The sequence below is a fragment of the Eufriesea mexicana genome, unplaced genomic scaffold (assembly GCF_001483705.2).
Source record: "Eufriesea mexicana isolate 0111107269 unplaced genomic scaffold, ASM148370v2 scaffold50, whole genome shotgun sequence".
NCBI classification, from domain to species: Eukaryota; Metazoa; Arthropoda; class Insecta; order Hymenoptera; family Apidae; genus Eufriesea; species Eufriesea mexicana.
In genome coordinates this window covers 1,349,193-1,367,501 of record NW_016908250.1, presented here as the reverse complement: position 1 = coordinate 1,367,501, position 18,309 = coordinate 1,349,193, and the positions used below count along the sequence as shown (strand labels likewise).

Here is an 18,309-nt window from a genome sequence, read left to right as displayed (position 1 = left end):
ACTTATGACGATGTACATAAACTTATCGAAGAGACTATCGAAGGTCGTAAACCGCCGTGTATATGGCGGATACATGGCTGTGCGTTTGCAAATTGTTTTAAAAGACAAATTGTTTTACATTAAAATTTTCTACGATGATAATATAGAAAAAATTTTATTCCGTTTCTATAGACAACCTTTACTCGATTAACGCTAATTATGAAATTTTCATTCGAAATTTCGAATTTCAGACGTAGGTGATGAGAAGATGGTTGAGAGGTTTTAATCTTCAAAATGCTTGTTTCAAATCGCCGTGATTCGACAGAAAGAAGCAAGATCGGCACCTTTGTAAGAGACCTAGGTGATCTCGATCAAAGTGTTTGCTAATTTCGCGTTTTCGTTGAATTTCGCCTTTTTCCGTAAAAACGATAAAACGCGTGGTTCCTATTACAGTTTTTACTTCTTTACTTTCTTACAACTTTTCGATCGATGACGAATCAATTACCCGTCATTCGCTACTTAATCATAATCTGACGATAACAGTCGTCCTTAAACTGATTTACAAATTTAACCTATAACCTTTGTACTTTGTAAAGTTTTTCATCGTCATCTTTTTATTTTGCGATAACCCATATAATGATAGTTTAAAATGATAAATGGTGTACCAGGAATTTTTTTAACGAAAAATTCGATAAAAGAAAATTTGGAATTGTACGAAAACTGTGAAACGCTTCGAAATGGATATTGAGGGATATTCTCATTTCATTTTTTTCATTTTTCTTTTTTCGTTTTCTTCCGTTTTCTCGATATTTTTGAAATATCTAATGACCCCGTAAAATATTAAAGTGAAATTCGTAAAAATAAGAAAGTGACCGAAATTTTAGTGGACTGCGGGTGCTGGTAAAGTTATACGAAAGAAAACTGCAACATTCAACATGCAACATTATTTCGTTTTGTCCGATTAAGCGAAAACGATGATTAAAGTACACGAATGCTGCTCGAAATACGCCGTTGCTAAATGCTAAATGGAAATGCTAAACAGAACCTTATTATGTCCTACTAATAACTTGTATCTGACAAGAGAGAAAACGTATGAACATAAATTCAAATTAAAGAAATAAACTTACATTTAATTCCATTATATGTCCGTTGTATATCTAAATAAAGGAATATATAAAATTTCAAAGTTATTTTCCATTCCTTCGAATAAAATAACATGCCTTTTTTTATTCGAAATAAGAGAAACAAAGGATTTTAATGAACTATGATATTATAAAAATTGTACGATTTCGACTTTGACATACTCAAATATACTCGTATATGTATAATACAAGGGATTTAAAGCGATTTAAAGCGATTTAAAGCGATTTAAAGCGATTTAAAGCAAGAAAGGTGATAATCCAGATTACCAGAGAAATGTGACTAAACCTGATCGAAAACATTTGCAGTGAAATAGATAGTTCTTTTGAACAACGTACAGCGTGTATCGTGCATAGAAAAATGCCAACAATCGCTACTTTCGCTTTTTACGCTCCTAAATAATCTCTTACTTTCCATTCGTTAAAATCATCATCGAGCTCTTATCGTAACCATCGTAAGATAATACAACTATTACGTTAAGAATGAAAATATACAGTTGTTGGAAAAAAACTTTTACCACCATTTATGTCAAGTCTACGTCGATATTAGCACGTTCCTGTAAACGTTATGATATATATAATATTATAACCTATTAAACATATATAATCGATGCAATTCCTACCAAAACTTGTAAAATGTAGCCTTTAAAATGAAAATTAAGCAAGAAATTTTTCATGGGCCGAACATGGAACAGATGAATTTTCTCGAATTAGCCACTTAAATTATCTCACTTCGAATCGCTGTGCCATAAATACGACGACCAAGGTGAAAGTAAAGAAAACACAGGGGGAGCAAAATGAAATAGGAAAAAAATATTGTTTAAATGATATTTAGGCTTGCTTTCTTTCTTACAATAGTCTAGATGCGCTATTTCTAGAAAAATGAAAATTAATTCAAATATAAACGTGTTAGTCATTTTCATCCTAATAATCTTAACATTCCACCTGAAATAGTCTTTTTCAGTACCGATAGAATTAAGTAAAATTAGTAAATTAAGTATGCAAATTTTATTTTTCTTGTTTCATTAAGTTAATAGTACGAATTATATGTAACGTTCAACCCTATTTCCAACAAGCAATTACATGGTGAAAGCGGTAGAAATAATTCATGGCCATTTAAAAAGTAAACTAATTAGGGATGTGATTTTAAGGGAAAAATGTCGTACACGTGTACTACAAGAATGTGACAATATAACAAATACTGTTAATAAAATCTGAGAATTTTCAATATTTTTTACACATTTTCACCTCTTAAATAACCATTGATATAACAATTTATCGAAAAATATGTAAAGAAAAATATCTGATATTATTACTAAACTTCTTCGACTTGTCTTCCTTTTCTATTTCTCTTGAACTCCATTTTTCCGTACGATACATTTTATTACATATGCTAATACGTACAAAGCTTGAAACTCTGAAATTGTTAAATTTATAATGCTTCTAATTGAATACGTATGTATTATCAAAATCAGAGTTTAGACAAGCGTAATCGTGACAAATATTTAACCAGTAATAGTGTCATACGTAATATAACATAAATTATAAAAGGTAAAAACCAAATATACGACACTATGATGTCGATATTGTGAGTGTTGGTTTTATATGCGTGGGAATGGGAATGAGGTAAAATAAGTGAAAGTCATTTCGGATGATATAAATATAATATATACGAATGGGGTCTAGTATGAATGTTGTGAAAAAAATGTTTAGAGGAATGTGCCAGAATAAAACAGTTACATGAGGATCGTCAAAGTGTAAACATGTGTTAATAAAAGTAAGAGAGAGAGAAGAATTCTCTAGATAGCGTGGGTCATTTTGTTTAAAATAGTATATTGCGAATTGATGTCAATATTTAAATATTATTATATAAATATATGAATTTGTTAACTGTTAAAAAACGTATAAGATGTTGATTTCCATTTCTATCCACAATTGATAGCAGAGCGTGGTTAGTGGTTGGTGATTAGTGATTAGTGATTATTAATTATTGAGTTATTGTAATACACGTGGTCGAATAGAAAGTTTGAGAAATGGTAGATTCGTGGAATATGACAAGCATTGAACCACTCGACGGATACGAATTACTTTTTATGGAAAGAAAGAATGTTATTGGAATAAAACGTGTAGAAAAGCCGGTTCAAGGCGCAACAGAATACAAAGAAAAATTGAAGACGTGGGACGAGTGGGACGACAACGATTATGCAACAACATGAATGAGCAGAGCACATGTATTAAAATATAATAAGAAGAGGAATGGGAATAAATTGCGGCTAAAGATAAAACAAGACATGGCCGCCGAATCGGAAGAACTGAAGACAAGGTCGCTTAACGAACTTTCTAACATTCGAATGAGAAAAGACGAAACGGTTCACGATTATATTAACAGAGCAGAAGGTCTAAAGAAGCAATGTACAGAACTGAGTAAACAGATAGAAAAATTCGAATTGAAGATGTATATACTAGGAGGACTTGGACCAGAAAATCATCCGAATGCGAGAATCTTAGAAACGAGGAATATGAGGAATATATCTATAAACGATATTCGTTACGTACCGAAGCAGCAAGGAAGAAGCAAGAAAGATGAAAAGAAGAGAGGAAAGAATGTTACAACTAAGTGACTGCCAAGGCTTTAATCGTATGACAGGAAATTGCTGTGAACCGAAGAGGAACGCACGACAGACGGAGAGAAGAGTGCGAGAAGGATAGAATGAAAAAAAAGGCAGAATGCAGGATACATGGAAACTGCGGAATGAAAGGAATGAAAGGAATGAAAGGAATGAAACAAGGTTAAAAACGAGTGAAGAAGGGATGTTAAGTGTAACAACGATTTCAAATAGTGACAAAGTGCGTAACGTCGGTGAGAAAAAAGAGCGTGATATGCGTATACGTGAGAGCAAGAAACATCGAGTACGGTTATTAGATTCAGGTTGTACGAATCATATGACTCACGATGAGAGTATTTTCGTAAGGACTTAAGTTCTAAAAGGGTTGGTGACATAGTACCGAAACAAGCATCTAGCGAAAGAAATCTAGGATTAGAGAATGTTTTATGCGTACCCAAATTAAATAGCAATTTACTATCAGTCGCAAAAATAACCAATCACGGATATAATGTTAATTTCAATAGACAGTGTGCGATAATATACAAGGGTACGATTGAGAATGTAAAGATGACAACGGTGAGAGTGAATGACGCGTATTATGTTAGAACGTTTGTAACAAGTGAAAGAGCTGCGCTAGTGAAGAGTGAAAGGAATGTATGGCATGATAGATTAGGACACGCGAGTATAGACACAATAGATGAAATGAAGAAAGGAAATATAGTAATGATAGCTAGGAAGAGTGTACGCGAAAATAGTTGTGAACCGTGCATCGAAGGAAAAATCTGCAAAAAGTCTCATCCGAGACTCGATGAGAATTGATGAGAGAAGAACTAAACGGATAATGGAATTATGACACGTTCACCTTATAGGTTCAATCAAACCGAGAACATATGGAGATAAACGGTACATTTTAACAATAGTAGAGAATTTTTCACGAACGATATTTAGCAAATTAATTAACCACGAGAGTGAAGCAGCAAGAGAATTAAAGAGAACTGTAACATTAAAAGAAAATCAAACTGAAAAACATTTGAAAAGAATCAAATCGGACAATGGAAGAGAATTCCTGGGTAACGAATTACGAAGATGATTTGAAGAAAAAGGGATTTCACACGAATTCAGTCCATCAATGACCCTACAGAGCAACTGTAAATTGCGGAGAGAGCAAACAGAATGATAATAGAAACAACAAAAACATTGCTTACTAACTCAAAATTAAATCGAAGATTTTGTGCAGAAGCTGTGAACGCTGCAATTTATATTCGCAATCGCGTAAAATCAAACATACACCAACAAAAATTACCCAATGTGAATCACATGAGAAGATTTGGGTGCACAGCGCACGTACTTAAAAAGGGAGGATAAAAAAGAAAATTAAATATAAAGACAAATAGAGGAATTTTTATGGGTTATGCTGAGAATAATACATACAGAATTTTTATTCCAAAATTAAATGGAATAATGTGTGACCGAGATGTCAAATTTTTCGAAGAGAAGAAAAGAATGGATCACTATAGCTGCTGCAAAAAGAGGAAAGAGGAAAGGAAGAAGACTGATTGGTTACAACTGATTTAAATGACAAATTTAAATGCCAAAACGAAAGCAATGATGGCAAAGTTAGTGAAGACAGAGAGGCACTTACTGGAATAGAGACGTGTGCAGAGAGAGATAATAACGAGGTGGCTATGAAATACTGACTATGAAAGCGAATTAAACGCAATGCTAGAGGGTTTAAAAGAAGTTATGTCGACTTGTGATTTACTAAACGAGACTGCAATAATATAATATTACAATATAATAATGTTATATATAAATAATGTATAATATAATGTTATAATATAAATAAGGATAATGATATAATGATAATTTGAATGCAGTAAAACTCGCCAACAACGAGAATTATAAAACAAAAACCAATCTATCAAATAAAAGGTGTAATTTTGTAAGAGAGCATGTGCAAGATTATGAAATCAAAGTGTTAGATATATCAAAAGAAAGAATGCTGACAGATTGTTTAACGAAACCGTTGAATGGACCATATCTACTTAAAAATATTACAAATTTTATGTATATTAAAAATTAGAAATGAGGAATAAAACCAAGGGGAGAGAGTGTGAGTGTTGATTTTATGCGTGAATCCAAATGAGGTAAAATAAGTGAAAGTCATTTGGGATTATATAAATATAATATGTGCGAGTGGAGTCTAGTATGAATGTTGTCAAAAAAATGTTTAGAAGAATGTGCCAAAATAAGACAGTTATGTAAGAATCGTCAAAAAGTAAACATGTGTTGATAAGAGTGTGTGTGCGTGTACGTTTGTATGTGTGTGTGTGTGGGGGGGGGGGGGGGGGGGGGGGGGGGGAGGAGAGAGAGAGGTGTATGTAGTGTATTGCGAATTGATGTCAATATGTAAATATTATTATATAAATATATTGATTTGTTGACACCGTTAAAAAATGTACAAGATATTGGTTTCCATTTCTATCCACAGATATGAAGTAATATAGAATGTTAATGAAATTCAATGCTTCTATAATAATAATTAAGAATTAGGTGTATTAGGTTAATACAGTTAAAATCTGTATTTTAGAACAACATAAAATAATTAATAGGAATCTTTACATATTTTCAAGACTTTTACCCTCTTTTAAAAAAATTTATACGACATACCTGCCAATTATATTACAATGATATATGGCTATGTTAGCATTAGTACTACTGACTAATCAAAATGATTGTTTTCACATATTTTTATTTTTCCAATTACCAAATATGCAACTGTTTATAACTAAAGATAATGTTGACATTTATTGAGAGAAAATATAATTATATATAACGATTTATCATTATCATACCAGTTTAGTTATCATTTGCATATACTATCTCTAAGTACCTGTTACAAATCAGTAATTCTAATATAAAGACAATACAAATAACGTGATAATAAACTTTAATTTATTATCTGCTTAGCCGATAAATAAGATTTAATTACTATAGAGTATAGTATTTACTACTACTATTACGATATCTACTACTGAATATCTCTTTTAATATCGCAATTATTAATATCTCAGATTTCTTAATTATCAAACGCGTTATTAAGTTAATAAGGAAAATAATTTCATAATTATATAGTTCTATAATTCTTATATATGCTATTTAATTGCAAGTATACGAATTTATCAAATACAATGAACTAACAAATTCCAAGAAAATATTAAGTGGAAATTTAATTATTCGCTTTTAGCATTTCTATTTAAAATATTGTTGTATAATTTAAACTATGCGCAATTATAAGTATGACAAGTTTGAAATATAAAATTCGATATTATACGAAACAAAGTATATTATATTTCTATTATATATTAGTACATTATAATATATTATTCTTTGTATCTACATATTTGTATACTTTAACTAATTAAAACAATACATAATTCCTTAAACTATTTGTTTTCTATACATTTTTATTTTATTAATTTCACTAAATTTTACTTAGATATCATTCTATATATAGCTACATATGAATAATATCTATTTAAAATATAAAACTTGAAATTATGTTTGCTTTTTACATTAATTAAATATCAAATATAATATTTTTATTTTGATAATTAAATATCAAATTCTTTCATATATAATACATGAATAAACTTGAAACTAAATACCACATGTATACATAAGAATTTGCCTAATTCCTACGTAATATCGTATCTATTATAAACTATATCGAATATTCCTTTTTATAATATACAAGATAAAATATATACAAAAAAACATACAGATGAAAATTCGAATCAGAAAATTAAAAAATTATAATAGATTATTCTTGTACATACCTCTATATTCCCCATTGTTTGAAATGCTGTATATACCAGCATAAAGCCCAAACTCAATATTACCACATTTAAAAAATTTTTATCTATTGTCATGATGAATAAACTATATCAAGTAAAAGAAAAAGTGAAAGGAAAAAATGTCACAAATATTTCGAGCACACGTTTAAATTTCGTTATTCCAAATCAAGTATTGCAACTAAACAGAGGACACGATATAAGTGAGAAATATAACTTAACGTACGACAGTTAATGACACATAATTCTCTTCTTCCTCAATTGATATGATTTGAAGTCATCCTCACAATATGGTGGAACAATTATCGATCACGTGATGTATTACGATAGGACAAATGGGTATCGATATATCGAAATCTAATGTATTAACGAATCAGGTTATGATTATCACACTTAATATCTTTGATATATAGTAACATTCTTTTCTTGAAAAAGAAATATTTTTAATAAATCATTTATCGTGTAAATAAATATATTTCAGTATTTATTTAATATTTTGAATATTTATTTTATTATAAATATTATGTTAATAAATATAATTCTATTGAAAAGGTATAAATAACATTTTGTATCTTTTAATACGCGACATCACGATTGTATTACAGATTTTGTAGAAGTAACTATTTTAAGTTTCCCGCTCTTAAAACGATTTCTTGTTCTAAACGATATTAATACTGAGAAACAAGAATGGCCGACTGCGGATAGTAAAAACTTGTTGGTTGTCCCGTTATCGAATTTCCTGATAAATATCTAAAAGCTATATTAAAGGAAAAAATCAAAATTGACACGTAATTAAAGTTGTACTAAAAAATGAATAGTATACAAATTTTTATTCGGTTTCGTGCATGCATTAAACAACCAATGGTGAACAAGGAAATAAAATGCCGCGATTAAAATTTGTGAGGTTTTGACACGTTTACAAATTCAAGATCCAAGTGGTGAATCTTGAAAGGATTTTTGAGAGTGGAAACTCATTAATATTACAGAAGGATATACTGATCAGAACGTGCTATTTGTTCATAGAGGGTGTGAGATCATTGTACAAACATTATGACGAATTGCTGCCTCTGGAATGATACGAAGGATTCTCCCTATTTTTTTTGTCGTCTGCATTTCTTTAGTGTTTTATAATTATATTAAACATGTGTGCTTGTGAATGTCATTATAATTAACAAGTGACAAGTGATTATAATCCGATACATTAAAGTATAACTTTATTTACATAATAAGCGTTAGGTGCTTATCAACCATGAAGAAACAATTCTTCAGAGTTAAACAGCTCGCTGATCAAACATTTTCTAGGTATTCATTTTGCAATTTTATTTAAATTTTTCAAAATATTATGACACCTCTTATTATTTGCTCTAATTTATTGCATATTACAATACCTCTATGAAACATTAAATATTTTTAAATAATGCATATCTTTCCCTATATAATCTTTTTTAATGAAAATTAATTTTATTAAAACACCATAAAATTTAATAAAAGCAGACATGATATACCAAAATAACTTATGAATCAGACAATCTTAAAATGGATTGACTTTAAAGAACATTATACTTTGTCTTAATTTAAATTTATTGGTACATAATACTATTGAATATAATTTTCTTTTTATAGAGCTGGTAAGACAGAAGTACTCACAGATGATTTACAAGCTGCAGACAAACATGTAGATCAAATTAGAATGGCTCTCATTGGATTAAGTAAAAGGCTTGGTAATCCACCGAATCAAGCTATGACACAAGATCCTGCACTCAAGGAAAAGCGATTGGTAATATATAATAATAAAATTTTATTATTGAAAATAATTATAATCACTTTTCTCTATAACTTTTATTAATTGAATTAAAAATATCGAATACTAGGTTACATTTGTTTATACATGTGTAAAAGTATTACATATATTATTTGCAATGTTTCAAAAAATTGCATCCTTTTATTACTTGTTCAAAATATATTTTTCAGAAAAAATGCCCAGAGTATATATTAGGACAAACAATGTTGGAAAATGCTCCTGACGATGGTCTCATGGGTTTTACTTTATCAGGATGTGGTCGTGCACAGATGCATTTAGCAAATGAAGCAATTGAACATGAAGCAAAAGTTGAACAATATGTTGCAATTCCTCTTCAGCACATTTTAGATACAGATGTACCAAATATATTAAAACATAAACGAAATTTAGCTCGATTAATCTTAGACATGGATAGTGTGAGGACAAGATACCAACAAGCCAGTAAACATAGTGCTAGTAAGAAGAAATATTAATATTATTCTTAAACTGTTATAAACATTATGTTCAATTGTTATATAAAATTAATATTATATGAAAGGTGCAGGTGCAGCAAAAGTTGATAATCTAAGAGAAGAATTAGAAGAAGCAGAAGCTAAAGTTGAACAATGTAGAGATCAATTGGCTGCAGAAATGTTTCAACTTATGTCACGAGAAACTGAATTAGCACACACTATCATACAATATGTGAAACTTCAAAGAGCTTATCATGAGAGTGCACTACATTGCCTTGAAGAACTTATTCCTGGATTAGAAAGTTACATTAGTAAGTACATAGATATATCTCTAATATATTTCTATCATTGTCAGGTTGTATTACCAAATTGGTGGTACAAGCAGATGGGGAGTAAATCTACATGAAAAAATAAATAAAAAAGATATGAATAGGATTTGAAAATATAAATCGATGTTGACAATTTGTATAGTATGCTTATATTTGTAGCATTGTATTGCAGGCTAATTTTTGTCGCATTTATATTCATGGATGTGTATTATCAATGTCATGGCTTTATTGTATTAGAAAATTTGATGCTTAAGTTTCAAATGAATTTAATTTTTCAACAAGATGGTATACCAGCATACTTCGATAAACCTGTAAGAGACTTTTTGAATATCCCAATTGATTCAATTGTAAAGGTAACGTAATTTGGCTACCATGATTTTTTGACACAATATTGATAAATTTTTACGCATACAGAAAATTGCTTGTGACAAGAAGATTATAAGTAGGAAGCTACTCAATAAGAAAATTCAATTTACATTTGAACATTTGAAAAACAAAACCACCCTAATACTAAGAAACCAGACACATTTTTATTTTTACGCTATTAAAAAGATTCTTGATTAAGAAAATTTTATTTCAATGTTCATCATTTATTATCTAATATAATACATAGAAACAACGATATGTGTTGTACGATAATATCGTTTGATACTTGTAGTCGATAAATATTTAGCACCGATTTATTCAGAAATGAAATATCATACAAAAAAAAATATCATTCTACATTTTCGAAGATCTCTTCTCATGAAGATTTCGAATTGTATCCCCAATTCAATAACACTGTAAGTACATAATTATAATATAAAGAACAAATAATAAAATAATGTTAAAATTAACTTTTAAATGCTCATTGAAAAGAAACGAAAAATATTTAATCAATAAATAAGTTTTAGGCTCAATTGTAATTTTATATCTCTTTCTAAGAATATATTATGATCTTAATTTATTTATCTATAAGAAGTAATATAGTTAAATTGTCACAAGTGACATAACAGAAAACACAAAACAAGACAATTTTAAAACATAAATTCATTAATTCATAGTTTACACGCGTAAATATTATATTAAAATGGATAGAAGGTGCATCAAATACCTCTTATACAAAACGAAATCTTACTACTTTTTATTGATATTAAATAAAAATATTTCATTATAATATAGTGCTCACCTTTAGATTTCTTTTATATATTTCTAGATTCCTTTACTTACATTTAATGTATTCTCACTACATGTATTTAATACTATAATTGTTATGTCAATGAAAATGACTAGATTCCTTCAGTTTTTGTAATTACTAAAAATATGCAACTGCTTTTGGAAAAATTAATATTAACTTTTATTAAAATAGAAATGTATTTATGTATACTATATATTTGATACATTACAGATCGCTAATTTTAGTATTAAATTACTTACGAATATAAAATTACACTTTCCTTTGAAATAATTAATTTTATATTCTATTTTAATTTCTCTCTAATAATTCATTTCATATTTTATATTAATTAAACATTTTTCCAGTGAATAGTATAAACTGTTAAAGTTTTAGGTATTTATTTCTTACCATACAATTTATTGGTTTCACTTCAATAATGAACATAGATTTTATGTTATGGGAAAATTGAATATAATAGGAATAGTTACTTATGAAAAATTTGTTATAACATCTTTGAAATTATAGACAACTACACACTAAGCAATTATTCTTTAATTTTGTATATCTTTCTAACTTTAATCGAAATAATAAGCTTTTTAAATTGATTATGTGTAACCTGTTATGTATAATTGATATATGAAATAACTTAGTTTGCAGCTACGTACAATTTTAAGTATGTTATAATAAGATGTTTCTAAATATATATATTGTGAATTGTTCAAAATGTGTTAAAAAGTGTTCGCATATACATGTTATAATACAAAAGTATTTTGGTATATTCAGCAATTATTGTTCAATTCTTTTTAAATTTCATAATTTAAAAAAAATATCTTATTTTTATCAAAAAATTTTATTTTATATAATTATGTTCTATGATTACAGATGATAATGAAATGAAACCAGTTTATGGCTATCCTCTAGAGGAACATCTCAGAGTAACCAACAGAAAAATTGCATTACCTATTCAATTATGTGTATCTGCATTGCTAAGATTAGGTATGGAAGAAGAAGGCCTTTTTAGAATAGCTGGTGCTGCATCAAAATCACGACGAATTAAATTAAGTTTAGATGCATGTTGTTTGACATTACCAACTGCTCTGGAATATAAAGATCCACATGTAATTGCTGGTGCATTAAAGTCTTATTTACGAGAATTACCTGAGCCTCTTCTAACTTATAAGTAAATATAAGAAGAACATTTATTGATTTTAATAATGACAAAAAGATATGTAACATTATATTTATCTTATCTTAAAGATTGTACCCTGAATGGATGGCAGCTGCAAAAATAACCCAAAATGAAACAAGATTGAGGTCCCTTTGGGAAGTGCTACATAAATTACCACCAGCAAATTTAGAAAATTTACGATTTTTAATCAAATTTTTGGCTGTACTCACTAAAAATCAAGATGTGAATAAAATGTCACCACAAAATATTGCAATTGTGATTGCACCAAATTTAATATGGAGTCCACAAGAGGATGTAAATACAATGGTGTAAGAATCTACTTTTTTAAATAATAATTAAAGAAAAATATTTATTTTAATTTATTTATTTTGTAAATGACATATAAATTTTATAATTATTCGTTATAAAATAAGTTGTATGATTATTTCTACCAATGCAATATTTATTATTTCAGAATGAACATGAGCACAGCTAATAATTCTAGTCTTATAGTTGATCTGTTAATTACATACGCAGATTGGTTTTTTCCTGGTGAAATTGATTTTGATCGTGATTTGGAGATTGGTATCATAAATGGTTCAGAAAATCAAAGCACTAATATGCGTCGTTGCATTTCTAATAGTAGTCTTAGCGATCATGGTGAAAGTCCTCCACAAGGTAGTCCGAAACCAGCAGCCCGCAGAAAAAATAAACCAGCTCCGACGCCACCGAGTAGTACTACTCCAGACAAACACGATAAGAAATCTGATGACAAACCACCACCCACACCAGATAAACCTCCTAGACCTTTAACATCAGCAACTCTTAATCGCATGACATCTAAAACTCAAAAGCATGAAACAGTAAATAATGAATTAATAGTTAAACATGACAATAATACTGAAAAACAAGATGGATATACAGAAACAGAAACTAAACAGCACAGTATTGAAGTAAATGCACTTGATTCCTCATCCCTTAACTGTTCAGAACACATTAATGAAATACAAGAAGATATACATAATATGAATACAGAAACTGAAAAGGCCAATAATCAAGATGTCCAAAAATATGAAAAAAAGTTAAATGCTCCTATTGCTTTTGAAAGGAGTACTGCAGAAAATGCATTGTGCAATAAATCTGTCATAGAACTTGAAAATTCAGAGAGTTCTACAAACAAATTAAAAGCAATTCCAGCTGAAAGACCACCTCCTTCTACATTGGAAAGACGTAGACCAGTAGCTGCCCCAAGAAGTATAACCAATATAGTACATAATATAGGTGAATATCTTTATAACTTTTTATTAAGCAACATAGTGCAAAAATCTTAACGTATGTTTTAACTTAAAAGAAGAAATCGTTGAATTACGTAAGAAGCCAGATGCTGTGTGTACGAGCACGCTTGATAGAAGCAGTAAACCAGCCATACCAGAGCGACCAGCTGGATTAATACGACCTTCAAGCCTCATTAAACAACAACCACGCCACAGTAATGAAAACTTAGACACTGAAGCAGGGGTGAGTATTAAGAATTCTTAAGCGTTATGTTCATTTCCAGTACTATATGTAAGATAATTCTTTAAAATAAATGTAGTTACTGCCAGTGGACTCAACAAATATCAGTGCCTGGATATTGCATTTTGAAATACAATAACGTAAGCTACAAATAAAGTGAAGAATAAACGTGTTAATAGCTAATTTCATTTAAAATGTCAAATTGCACAATGATTTTTCAGAGCTATTAATATATTTTTCCTTTTGAATAACCCATAGCCTTTAACTTTGGAAAGAGCTCATGTATATTCAGTGGACAAACAACAGGTCAGTATAATACAAGTGCGTGGAAATGGCAATGTGTTCTGCACCTCGGACAACAACAATGGCAACGCGGCTTCGAACTTACAGAGAAGTCCCAGTGTAGGTAGTCGACCTTCGTCTATGTCCTTGTACGGTGAGCGACCGGAAAAACCAGCCAAATTGAATGCACCAGAACAAGCAAAAGCTCACGTGCGAACCAGATCCGAAGGGAACATTATCGATGTGCAAACTCAGACTGAGACGGTAATAGTAGTTAAATCACCGCAACAACCTGTTCCGGCTTCTCCAAGATTTCATCCAAGGCCTCCACGGCCACAACCTCCACCGCCACCTCCACCCACCATACGAATAAAATTGGAACACGAAAGTACTAATCTCTAGGATTAATTGTATAAAACGTGATTATTACATTTATAAGAGAACTTTATGGAAATTAATATTTTAATAAAATGAAGGCTATATTTCTTATAAGACAATATGGAACTATGGGAAACTTTCAAGAAAATAGCATAACTTTTCCTATTTTGGTATTAAGTAATGACTGTTTCAATTTTAAGAATTACATTTAAATTAATAGCAAAGTTAAACAAAATTTCATTTTAATCTTTTGAAATTACACAAAAGATGAATATATTTTCTTCTGCACTTTTAAGATAATATAGGTCAATGATAAAAGAAAAAATTAAATCTGCAATTTCGATGTTAAACATTTTTAAGTCTTTATATTTATGTATGAAAAATAATTCAAGAAGTTATATCTAATTTTTATATTTTCAACAACTCTAATATTTTTGCAACTTATTAATTTTTATACTTGTTACAAAAATAATGAAAACGTTATAAAAGCATTAAAAAAGAATTCGGTATTTAATCTTTTTAGATTTACATACTTTCTAAGTAAATTTCAGTATGGTTATTATGTAATACAAAGTGAAACATTAATAATTGGCATTAATCATAACATATTTGTATGTTATTTATTTGTATCTACAGAGTAAATGCTAGATTGTAATGCATTTAATAAGGTGATTACTTATAAAAAAACATGAAAAGAGGGATGAATTATTTTCAATTAGTTTTAAGTTATTAAAGAGAATGATTTTGAATAAACTAATGTCAACTGACTTCAGTGTAAATAAATAGGTAATCTCTGCGCGTGTTTGTTTTACAAAATAACAATACTGTGATAATATAGAATTTATAATGTTACCAAAAATTCTAAAAGTTTCAGTTCTTTAGCTTGAATAAAAATAATATTTACTACAATTATTCAGTTGTATTTAAAACAAAATATTCTAATGTATTAGTTATAAAAAATTATTTTATCTTTCCTTACTAATGCAATACTTATTTTACGTTTTACAAAATTTTATAATATATTAGCAAATTGTACCTTTTGAACGTACACATGGAGTATCTTTTAAATATAAAAGTAAATGTATGCATTAATAAAAATATTGTATATAACAATTTCATATATAAAATTTTGTCTTGTTTTCACAAATAATAAAAAGCACAACTAATTATATATTTGTTTTTTTATATGAAATCACCTGCATGATGAAATTACTATTTAGCAAATTCTCTTTAAATGTCATTAATGATGAAAAGAATAAATATCAATGTAATGTGTAATTTTAAAGAATTATTTTATGAATATTTTGACAGAACATGATTGACTCACATTGTTAAGTGGCATATACCCTTATATTGGCATATATACATATAACAAATCTATGTCTGATTAATTAAAAAAATATAAACCAAGTAATTTCATCACCATTCATTACCATTTAAGAAAATTTTACATTAAAAATTTAATAATTACAATAATTATGTTTTGTTTAGATTTATGAAAATATGTACTTTACATTCAATAACTTGTAAAATTTTAAGCAAAATTATTTTTAAAAAGTTATTTTGTATAAACATAATTACTTAAATATAACATGGTAAATGCTAGATTTATATAATACAAATTTCATAACGAAAACTTTTCCTAATGGAAGTAAGGGAAAGAAAGATTTGTATCCCTTTCTTAGCATCTTTTATCTGTACACAGAAATTGTAACATGAATGAATGTGCAATTCAGATAAATTTGTTGAACAAACTAATTATAAAATGCTACTCAAATGAATATTTGTAAACTTCAATGTGCATTTATTTAATAATTGTGATTACTTACTATAAAATCTTGCTATGAATTTAATTTTATATCACCATATTTAATAGTAATGCTATTAATATTTTTTGAAATATGTGATATGCACATTTATAATTTAAATGTATTCTGGTAATTAAGTATTCTATTAAAAACTATAAAATTTAAATTACAAAATTTTTAGCTGACGATACATAAATATTAATTGTTTAAATACCTCATAGGCATAATTTTTAAAAAAGATATTGAAAATATTTTTTATGGAACATTTTATTAAATTTTAATTTTATAATTATATTTGTAATTTAAATATACTGATATAATATTAAAATATATTATAGAATTGTTAAACAGCATAATGGTATAACTTATATTTTATTAATAAATTTTCAAATAATTTTATCTGTTCTATTGAACAATTAGGATTTTATTTTAAAGACCTACATTAAATAAAACTTAAAAATTAACAACAAAAATAAAAAAAGAACATTTTATAGATCTCTTTTTATGTAACGCGAATCGTCTAAACTTCTTAATTTCTAAATTTTTTTTTAATAATTTATGTGCATTTGACTGATATATAGAGAACATAATTAATGCAAATACATTTATTCCTTGTACAGAATAATAATTTTGAACATGTAATCTTCCATGTCTTTTATTGTTATAAGTTACAAATATTTCACCTTCCATTAATTAGTTTAAAAATGTTTGTGAAATGAGTACATTATTCTTGATATACTCAATTAATGACAAAATATTATTTATATTTTATGATTAATATTGTATTGTTATGTAAAAAGTTGTTTGAATTGTGTCTGTGACAAATCATGCATTTACCTAAGAAGTGCTTAGGCTGTGAATGTAATGTGAATGTAACTATTACAGGATTCATTTGTACATAAATAAAGAGTTTATACAAAAATGAAACTTTGACATAAAGTATTATGAGAAAATCATTAACTCAATTTATTAATATTTATCAATAAATTTAGTTATTACATGATGATACAATATACTAATATTTAATCATAATATGCCTCTTAAATGTTCATCAGCAATATCTTTGGGTTGCATACCATTTTTATCTTCTATGGATTGAGCTCCTATAGAAAGTAAATATTTGACAACATCAAGATGTCCACATGATGCTGCATAATGCAATGGCGTTTGTCCATCTTCGTCTTGTGAGTTTACATTTGTTCCTTTTTTAATCAATTGTTCTATAATCCTCAAATGACCTCTATCTGCAGCCCAGTGTATAGGTAACAAACCTTCTGAATCTGTTAAGTTTGCAAGTTTTGGTTCTTTATCCAACAGCTCTTGTACTTTCTCTATGTGTCCTTCTTTTACCCAATCCAAAAAGGTTTTGTCCGTATCACTTATTTCATCTTCCATATTTACTAATTGACTAATACCAACCCAATTACTAGATTCAGATTGTGCATTTTCTTTCCAATTAGGATTAAGTTTAGTTAACTCTTGTATATAATTATTCATGGCATCATCACAACTCATATCATTAAGACTTTCCCATGCTTCCCATTTTTGTTTTGCTTGCATTTGATACCAATTGGGCTTTGAAATATTACAAGGTCCAATTGTAGCTTGTTTATACAAAGCATAGAATCGTAAGAGTTCAGTAGAATTTAATTCTGATGCCAACGATTGTAAATACTGTGCTGCTTTATTGAATGTTTTCTCAAGACTCATTTTGACAGTTTATTTTAATGTTACATTTTGTGAATGAATTAAAAGATGGTTTGTTTCTAGTATATCTGTTATATGTATTCTAATTATTTTATTTACTATTAATATTTTGTATATTCGTTATTCTTGCATGTC

General features: G+C 28.3%; 3 protein-coding genes across 4 annotated transcripts in view; 1 reads left to right on the top strand and 2 right to left on the bottom strand.

The window, feature by feature from the left end:
- LOC108554855 (UNC93-like protein MFSD11) overlaps nucleotides 1–7,742 on the bottom strand; it is a 120,245-nt gene extending 112,503 nt beyond the window's left edge. The window contains exon 1 of the mRNA XM_017910263.1: nucleotides 7,564–7,742. Within this exon, the coding sequence (XP_017765752.1) occupies nucleotides 7,564–7,656 (93 nt within the window). The 5' untranslated portion in view covers nucleotides 7,657–7,742. The remainder of the gene's footprint in view (nucleotides 1–7,563) is intronic.
- A 524-nt stretch (nucleotides 7,743–8,266) lies between these two features.
- On the top strand, nucleotides 8,267–14,683 carry LOC108554854 (rho GTPase-activating protein 44). Of its 2 annotated transcripts, XM_017910262.1 has the most exons (10): nucleotides 8,267–8,880; nucleotides 9,202–9,355; nucleotides 9,550–9,835; nucleotides 9,918–10,142; nucleotides 12,199–12,496; nucleotides 12,574–12,813; nucleotides 12,960–13,765; nucleotides 13,836–14,002; nucleotides 14,079–14,139; nucleotides 14,258–14,320. In XM_017910262.1, the coding sequence occupies exons 1-9, from the start codon at nucleotides 8,828–8,830 to the stop codon at nucleotides 14,136–14,138; spliced, it is 2,289 nt and encodes a 762-aa protein (XP_017765751.1). In that variant the 5' UTR covers nucleotides 8,267–8,827; the 3' UTR covers nucleotide 14,139; nucleotides 14,258–14,320. The 2 variants fall into 2 exon arrangements, with proteins under 2 accessions (XP_017765751.1, XP_017765749.1); XM_017910260.1 differs by lacking the exon at nucleotides 14,079–14,139 and having other exon boundaries at nucleotides 14,258–14,683.
- A 2,810-nt stretch (nucleotides 14,684–17,493) lies between these two features.
- Nucleotides 17,494–18,241, bottom strand: LOC108554861 (acyl-CoA-binding domain-containing protein 6). The gene has a single exon (XM_017910269.1). The coding sequence runs from the start codon at nucleotides 18,175–18,177 to the stop codon at nucleotides 17,494–17,496; it is 684 nt and encodes a 227-aa protein (XP_017765758.1). The 5' UTR covers nucleotides 18,178–18,241.
- Nucleotides 18,242–18,309: the final 68 nt, after the last annotated feature.